The sequence below is a fragment of the Lytechinus pictus genome, chromosome 3 (genome assembly GCF_037042905.1).
Source record: "Lytechinus pictus isolate F3 Inbred chromosome 3, Lp3.0, whole genome shotgun sequence".
Taxonomy (NCBI): domain Eukaryota; kingdom Metazoa; phylum Echinodermata; class Echinoidea; order Temnopleuroida; family Toxopneustidae; genus Lytechinus; species Lytechinus pictus.
The window spans coordinates 64503417-64513080 of NC_087247.1; the positions used below are offsets into that span (position 1 = coordinate 64503417).

The window sequence follows — 9664 nt, forward strand, 5'->3', positions numbered from 1 at the left end:
CCCCTCGATCCTCTCTGTGTGTCTCCCCCCCCCCTTCTCTCTCTCTCTCTCTCAAAGTACACGTTTACTTCTTGAAACTTTCTTTCACATTAACCATAATTACATTATGGTTTTAATATTGATATTCTGTTTATGTATTTATCATCTGTCATGTATCACTGAACACATGTAAAACATCACCCCCGACCCTTCTCTCCCTCGCCCTTCACCCCTCTCTTTCTCTTACTCGATCAGACTTTCTTTCACATTGATCATAAACATTACAGTTAGTATTGCGGTTTATTAAACTGTAACTTTATACTGTATACGCATCCCTTCACACAACTGACAAAATGAAACATAATGATAGAAAGCATTATGTTTACTGGTCGATCATGAAAGCATACGTGTCTTTATTTCGGTTCTCTCTCTATAAAAAAACAAAAACAAATCAGGGATATGTTCAGCAGCTGTTGACATTTTTCCCATCACTGTTAAAGGGCAAGCCCACCCCAACAAAAAATGTTATTTGATTAAAAAGAGACAAAACAAAGAAGCATAACACTGTCAATTTTATCAAAATTGGACTTAAATATGAACTTTATGGCATGCTTAAGTTCCGCTTAATTTAAAAAAACAGTTATAAGCACATCCTAGTCGGTATGCAAATAAGAGGACCAATTACATCACCAACTTACTGGGTTTTTTTTTTGCATTTTATTGTATTTATTTAGCTTTGTGAACACATTGATATTAGGTTATAGGGTTGGTCGAAAACATGATTGTACTGTATTGCTGTGGCTATAAAAAGAAATTGATAAACTTAATATTCTTGCGAAATTGGTCAACATTCTAAACTCCAGTTGAAGCTCTGTTTGAAATTGCACCAATTATACCAAGGCTTAATTGGTATAAAATACAAATAACGGCATACTAAGTTAAAACAATTTCTTCATCGACCAGATTAATGTGATGCAATTAAATGAAATATACATAATGACATAGACTTTCCCTGTCCCACAAAGTTGAAATTATAAAAAAGATAGTGCAGTTACAGTGTCAAGCAATATACATGTATAAACAAACATATATATATATCTATATGCTATGAAACGGCGCCAGTGACATCAGGGCCCTGTTGTACAAAGAGTTACGATTGATCCGATCAATGGTGCGGTAGTGCCCTTTGGTAAGGCATTAATCCTTGTTACCAGGTCCTCCAGAGGGAACCTTAAGCCGTCGGTCCTCTGGTTGCTTGCTTAAAGCATTAGTAATCAGGTAAAAAAATCCCCACCAATCAAACTCTATGGAAATCCATTAGTGTCATAATTTTTTCAACGAAAAATTTGCACAAAGTCCTTTTCGTGCAAAGAGAAGCGCAGTGAATTTTCAAGAAAACAACGAATGCATGAATATACATCACAGCTAGAAAATATTTTGAACAAAATTGCATAATAGATGTTGACATTGCTGGCCGTCCATAGTTGCATGTGATTGATCGGATCAATCGTAACTCTTTTTACAACAGGGCCCAGAATTACATGTAGGTCCTTAGTATCATTCCAAAATAGCACTGTCAATTAAAACGGCAAACACATACATGTTCTTCTAACAGGATTATCACTAGGCATACCGTTACTTTAATTCTAATCTTTGTTAAATGTATTCAATTCTTGTCAAATATGTCTGGTTTTTTTTAGTAGTATCCTATTGAAAGAATCTCTTTGTCATAAAGACAAACCCAAATAAGTGAGTTACACTGCGGAAATTCAAACAATATAAGAAAGGCATCCGTGTAGTTTAACAATTTGTATATACTTTTTAAAGGATTATTATTATACCTTTGGAAAAATACCTTTTTAGAGTGTAGTTACTTGTTAAGATTGCTTTACTTTACTGAATGTGTGCGACCAATTGTCACATTGTCAGACACACATTGTGACAATGAATGAGGAGCACGTTTCTGACGTTTTGGCAATTCTCCCCTCTTTAATTCTCTTCGTCTAGACTTTGCATAGCTATGTTCAGGGATATTCGCCCCTTTCACTGGACGGCCAGTTATCAAAGCTCTCCTTCCTCCAAGCGCTGCCTTTCGCCTTGCCACAGCGGTTGGTTGAACACCTATCTTCTTCGAGGTCAGCAGGTACTTGTTGCGTATCCGTTGGGCAGAACATGAAACTGCTCCATTATACTTTCCAAAGGTACAGAGTGATGAAATCAGCGTACTGTCTGTTTTCATCTTTTCAAACTGTGAAAGAAACGAATTCAAAGGCCCTGTGAATGTTTCGGGATCTGTCATGACCTTTGTCTGAAGTATCTCACTCATGTTCTTGATTCTATTGGCCATCTCTTCGCTTTCCTTCTTCTTGCTAGTTCTAGATCCATTTCGCTCTCTGTCGAATCTGTTTTGTAAATTTCGTTGCAAGGAAAGGGATTTAACTCTAAGAACTTGAGGATCCTGGACGGCATGCTGGACTGCTGCATCTTGGTCTTCATCAGATAGGTCCACTGGAGCGTTATCGTGAGCAGGCAGTGACATATCCTCTTCTATATCCAAGCTCCCAAACCATGATTCAGTTACATTTTCTCGTCCTGATGTAATGATTTAAAAACCAAATAAGAGAAATATCAGAGATTGCAATCACAAATTCGTATCATATAGACCTCAGTTTATATTGTCTATAAAACTGCTACCCTCTCCCTTCTAAATACAGTCAGGACATATGAGACTGTCTCCTATGTGCCTCTACTTTTAAAAAGAATAATTTTTAGTTACCCCAGGGAGTGGAGGATGTGCATGCATTATGTGCGAAAATGACTGATTGAATCCGATTACCATGGTAATAATATATCTGTAAACGCTTTGATGAATTATGTACATTGTATGTCTTAAGCGCATTATAAATAATATTATTATTATCATTATTATTATTATTGTTATTTTTTATTATATTCATTACTAGATCGTTGCGACCCTTGACATATCCAAAATGTCATTAAATCATAATATTAGTAAGTGTTAAGAATAAAACTTTTTGAAATATACCTGTTGCTATGATATAGTAGGTCTTCCTCAGTTGAGGTGAATGCCTTGGTAGGAAGTTGTTACTTTGCAGACGGTAGGTTGTCATGACTGCCTGTTGGTGTTTGCATGGACCCCCAGTGTTACCCATAGGACATGTACATGTGGAAAGCTCCATATTCACATGGTAGATATTCCCCCCAGCAGTACTTGGTACTGTGTAGTGTGTTTCATCATCCTGTGATAGAAAAAGTAATTTTGATAAATAAAGAGGTTGATGAGGAAAGTGATGTAGCTTGCTCATAGAAATGAATATGCGTCGTGTTATATACCTGTAAACCATTATCCATGTTTAATTCAAAATGATCTTGAAAAATCAACGATAGTAACATATATATATATATATATTATTTTGAAGTTTATTGACCCCTAAATGACCTTTGACATTCGCCTAGTGATCTGAACTTACATTTATATACATGTATTTGCTGATATTTGATAACCATTATTAGGCCTATGGTTTAAGAATTTGAAAATAGGGATTAATATTTTCAAAATTGTTTTGAAAATCAAAAATCTTGATTCCTTAGTTAAGTTATTTACGTAAAACATGGTCAAAGTTCACTGACTCTATGACCTTTGACCTTGATCATGTGACCTGAAAATCATGGAAGACGATTAGTGATAGATGATTACCCTATCATGTCCATGTTTTATGAATTTGGCAATTAGTCCATATTATGATAACACTTCAAAAACTTAACCTTGGTATATAAATTTTAATGTTGACGACGCTGCCGCCGTCAGAAAAGCGGCGCCTTTAGTCTTGTAGAGCACAATATAAATTATCCACTAGCGACCAACCATACATTATCTGTGCATTGTGTAGAAAATGGTAAATAGGCCTACTTCAAATTTTGAAAACTATTTTTTTTCCACCTTTTTAATAAAAAGGTTGTAATTGATGGATAAATTGTCAGAAGTGTAGTATACAAACCTTAGTTATCTGACCACAGTCCACATCACTGCTCTTCAAATTGAACCTTGGGCGAGAGCTTGTCATTCTGTTGTTGGCCACATCTGTCAGGCGCCTGACGTAATAGTCCTCCATCCTTGTCATGAGAAAATGGAGTAGTTGTGTGACATTGTAGGCTTTTAGCCGTTGGAGCACCTTCTCTTTCACAATCCGCATTGCACTTTCAACAAAATTGTTGGTGTGATTTCCTCGTACTGGTAAGTCTTCTCGTAAACAGATCGCCCACACCTGACGTCTCTCGTATATCTTGCAAATGTGATCTATGAACTTCGGGTACTGCTGGGCGATGGCATCCTGAGAGAAACCATCGTAACACTCGGTCAGCTGATCAGGTGTGTCTGCATAAACCATCTTCTTGAATGCCTGAAGAAGGTATGGCCTGTCCTTCTTGGAGATACCGTTGTGGCTATCCCACAACCAACGCCACAACGCCTGTAGCAAGTGGAAGACACAAAGCAATAGCGATGCCTCTGGATATACAGAAGACAGTGCCTGTCTCAGAGACAGGCAGTCATCTGTAATGAAGACTCTTGGCCCAAGAGAACATCTCTCAGCAAAACCTTCATCAGGCAGAATCGTTTTTAGTAGGTCGAGGCCAGCTACTATAGTACCCTGACTCTCGGATGTCGTCATGATAATTCCTAGAGGTAGTCCGCCAGCAGTAGAGTGGGTGAGGAGCACAAATATCCTTGTATTATGCCTGTCACAGTTGCCTGAAGAGTCGATGAAGACCATTTCAGCACTATGCTTCACCATCCTATGCACCCTCTTCATTAAAGGTGTGCATAGAGCGACGATTGTCTGACCGTCTTCAGTCATTTTCATGGTGGCACACATGTCTTGTTGCTCATCATTGTACTGCTCAATGACCTTCTCCATATCGATGAGCACCATTTCTCCAGAAGAGGCACCGTATGTCTTCTTGAAGATATCATAATACAGACTGTTAGGATAAGTAGAAATTTAAACAAAATGCGCCATTTATCACTTCATTCTGTAGTCTTTAATACAATGCATACAAGTCCATGTCAACTGGAGATTATTCTTATTGTAAGAGCATTAACATTTGTACATGAAAATACAATTATAAATGTTCTTGGTATCATAATGGCCAAATCCACTAATTAACTTAAATATTCAATAATTACTTCAAAGCCTATGGCTATTTATTCTCATCACCTGTTAAAAAGAAAGAAGGAAATTCACAAAGTCAACTGAACCATATGCAGGTTAGAATAATTCAGGATGTATACCCTGAACTATAAACTTTCATGGTAGCTACCCTTCCACATGTAATGCTATTCTCACTAGTTGCACATTTTTGTTTAGATAACCACGCTTTCTTGAAATTCATTTTCTTTTATTTTGCGATTTACAAGAAGAGAATCCAAAAGATACATGTCAGAGAAAGATGACAATGTTCGTGAATGTTTAAAGAAAAATTTATCACTTGAAAATACGATACACTTCCATTGGTTGTCAATTGTAAATCAAAATCACTTTTTTCTTCTTTTTTTTCTGCAGGATTGTGAGAAAAGTGATTTCATGGAAATATGTGTAAAAATAAGAATATCCTTAATCATTTTTTTTATTTGTCAGAGAACAGCTCAAAGTCTGGAAGTCCTTTGGGTGAAAATCAGACCTGAACGGCTCCCACGCTCGATCTCGCAAATTGTTGTAGCTGTTGTCTACTATCCACCTAACAGCCCCATTGCTAACACCTTGGTTGATCATCTTCAGGATACCATAGACCAGATCCTCAGCAGTTATCCTGATGCTGGTGTTGCTGTGATGGGAGACTTTAACCAACTAGACTTGTCCCCACTCCTGCGGGATAGAAGATTCAAGCAGGTGGTGAATAAACCAACCAACACCTACCATACCATGTAACCATCATAATAAAGTAGTGAAGAGAGTCACAAGACCATTGCCAGATTCAAGACTTCGAGAATTCGGATCTTTTATCACGGGCTGTGATTGGTCTCCGGTCCTCGAGACATCATCTGTCAATGAAAAGACTGACTTGTTCTACAAAATGATGAATGGTATGATTGATCGTTTCTTACCGACACGAGTTGTAAAGATGCACAGCTGTGATAAACCCTGGATGACTCCTGCAATTAAAGCACTAATCCAGGATCGTCAGCGAGCTTTCCATAAGAACGACATAGCTCTGTCTAAAGCTATTGGGAACCGTGTCAGCAGAGAGATCAAGAAAGCTAAACAGAATCACTATGTTGAGAGAATCAAAATCCACAAGAAGTCAAACCCTGCAGAATGGTATAAGCAGATTAAAGTTATGACAAATACGGGGTCAAGTAATACTAGCATTCGAGTTCCAGGAGTTGACGACAATAAGCAGATCGCTGATAAGATCAATGAAATGTTCACTTCAACCGCCAGTGACGTTCCTCCTATGAAAAGGGAAGATCTGCCTGCATACCTACCTTCACCGTCACCCCCTCCACGAATCGAACCATGGGAAGTGTTTAGGCAGCTGAAGAAAATAAATGTCAGCAAAGCAGTTGGCCCTGACTCGATGCCTCCTCGTATCATAAAAGAATTCGCATGTGAAATAAGCGAACCGCTTTCAGATATATATTCCGCATCACTAGCCGAAGGCTGCGTACCAGAAGTGTGGAAAAAGGCAGTGGTAATACCTGTGCCTAAGAGTACCCCTGCAGTGATTGAGAATTTAAGGCCAATATCCCTGACGGATTCTTTTGTAAAGGTCTTCGAAGGATTTGTTGTCAAATGGATCTTGAAAACCCTAGCGCCTCATCTCGACAGGAAACAATACGGGAACATGAAAGGGCTTTCAACATGTCATTACCTCGTAGATATGTTGCACATATTGTATCTGCATGCAGAGAAAAGTAAATCAGTATCTGACCTTATCCTAACAGACTTCAGTAAGGCATTCGATCGAATTGATCATACCATAGCGTTACAGAAGTTAATAGCCTACGGAGTAGCTCCTGATCTTGTGCAATGGGTCATGGATTTTCTAACCAATCGAAAGCAGTGTGTTCGCTACCAGGGCTCTGTCTAAGATTGGACTACACTACACGCTGGTGTACCTCAAGGAACATTGTTGGGGCCGATACTGTTCCTTGCTGTCATCAACGATGCTTGTGAAGGTGACCATCTATTACACTGGAAGTATGTAGATGATATGAGTATCATTAACACAAGATTTGCATATGAATCCCCGGAGCTCACTGTGAATGCCTTACGGAAGTTACAAGATTGGTCCCATCTTAACGGAATGACCCTCAACCCAGTCAAATGTGAAGCAATGCAAATATGTTTCATGAAGTCGCCTCCTGACCCCCCAGTGTTCAGAATTAATGGCCAGTCATTGAAAACTCTGGACACTGTTAAAGTTCTTGGAGTGAGACTTCAAAGTGATCTTAAGTGGCAGTGTCATGTAGACTACATGCTCCAGCGAGCGAATGGGAGAATGTACATGATCAGGATATTGAGGAGCCACGGTCTTTGTGTGGATGATCTGTGCAAAATCTACGTTGGTTACTTGAGACCCCTCCTGGAATATGCGTGCCCTGTGTGGAACGGCGGACTCACGAAACAACAGATTGCTTCCCTAGAACGAATTCAGAGGAGAACTGTAAGAATTATTCTAGGTCCCCGCTTCACATCATATGACTCTGCACTAGAATCACTTCACTTAAAGTCTCTTGCAGATCGAAGGAAAGATTTATGTCTTTCCTTTGCACAGAAACTGGAAAAGAATGAAAGACTATCACACCTGATCCCTAAGCCGAAGGGTGTCGGCAGAACCCTAAGAAATAGTAGGGTCAGGCAACAATTGAGATGTAGGACTCAAAGACTTCGACAAAGTGCCATCCCTTACCTTATCGACTTATTGAACTCTATGTAACTGAAAATTCTCATAATTTTTGTTAAGATTTTGATTACTTTGCCTTTAGATAATTACTTTTCCCACACTGAACTGAGCTTAGATTTTTTTTTCTCTCTCTGTCGTTTAATTTTTTTATGTTCATAACAACTGCATTAACGCACGTTTGCTAATCGTTCTTTACATCAAATAATGTATGTGTTCTCACAAAGTTTTTTTTATTGCCAAGCCTTCCGGAATTTAAATACATTTGTTAGCCTTCCTACACAATTATAGCCTTAATTTTCCAGTTACTTTGACCTATAACTACTCACATTGTAACAATATGTAAACCAGTGGTAGACTATGAACGAACATCTTTTATTTTTTGATGAGTGTAGTACAAAGCGTCAATGTTTCTCTATGTGCAATACTTAATTTCTTATGATGATAATGTGAATAATAAAAGGATAGTAATATGATATTAATAGTAATGATGAAAATGTAATAATAAAATCTTAGATTAATTATGATAATGAATCAAATAATAAATGGATATAGAATGATTGTATTACAATGATGATTGATTTCGCAATAACGTATGTATGTATTATTTACCTCAGGCATGTGATTATTTTTTTTAACGTAATTGATTGTGTTTCTAATTCCCATTTTTCATTATGTTGTAATTTGTATGTATATTGTGTATTTGATTTTATGTCTGAAAATCTGTAATTCGGCCTTCGGGCCGCGAATGATTTTTTTTGTTCAAATAAACCATTTCTATTCTATTCTAAAATCAAACTTACAAAAACTTTTGTGGTACTTTATTAAATATTGAGGATTTTTCTTTACATTGAATTGCAGTTTGGAATACAATTTATGTCGAATCTGCAGTGTAAACAGGATTTGAAAATCGGATGTGCAGCTAAAAAAGAGAAAAATATGGGGCACATCAGCCCCCCTCAAAAAAAGTCTCATTTTGTCTGGCATAAACAATCAATGAGCCCCCCTCCCCAATTTCATCTGAGAATAACCTTTCAAACGCAAAATGTATCTAATTAAACTCACTTGAAGCAAAAATGGAGATCAGGGCATATAGCACGATCTGCTGCAGCAAATACATAGTTGTCACCTTGTTCTTCTTGGAGATCATATTTGATAGTGTCAAGTGCTGAGGATGGTGAATGTCCACTCTGAAACAGGCTCTTTAGTTTCTCGACAGTCTGTTTTGAGACATCCCTTTTCCGCATGGCGTCTGCACAGAATATACGATGATTGTGCTCATGTCTGAGAGTCACAGTGAAGAGAAGACCACCTTTGATATGATCATCCTTTGACCTGCATGAAGAAAAAAGACCAAATATAATTTATTCTTAATATATTCAGGGTACGCCAAATCAAATATTGAAAAGGAAAACTTGATGTAATCTATTTAAAAGGGATCTTCTCTCTACTCGGAAGGAGCAAGGGCTACTGATTACTGATTGTATTAATTTTTTGTATAGTGCATACATACGAAGCTTGACCCCATTAGTATTCTTCAAATATTTTATTGAACATTGTTAATTTCTATTTGTATTTGATAAATTTTAATCAGTTATTTATTTCAAGGGACTCACATAAACAAGCGAAGCTTTCCAGTGAGTCCCCTTTTTTCATTTCTGTTATTCACATTCTGTTTTGTTCCTACTTACTGTGTTAAATTGTTTGAAATGAAGAAAAAATAAATTCAATCAATCAATCAAACAATTTAATGAAAGGGTCA

At 37.5% G+C, this 9664-nt stretch overlaps 1 protein-coding gene across 1 annotated transcript; it reads right to left on the minus strand.

Moving 5' to 3' along the window:
- Positions 1-370: 370 nt before the first annotated feature.
- Positions 371-9330, minus strand: LOC129263680 (uncharacterized). The gene is made up of 4 exons (XM_064096052.1): positions 8968-9330; positions 3999-4980; positions 3026-3239; positions 371-2571 (listed from the first exon to the last, which is right to left on the minus strand). The coding sequence occupies exons 1-4, from the start codon at positions 9147-9149 to the stop codon at positions 1868-1870; spliced, it is 2082 nt and encodes a 693-aa protein (XP_063952122.1). The 5' UTR covers positions 9150-9330; the 3' UTR covers positions 371-1867.
- Between the last annotated feature and the right edge of the window lie 334 nt (positions 9331-9664).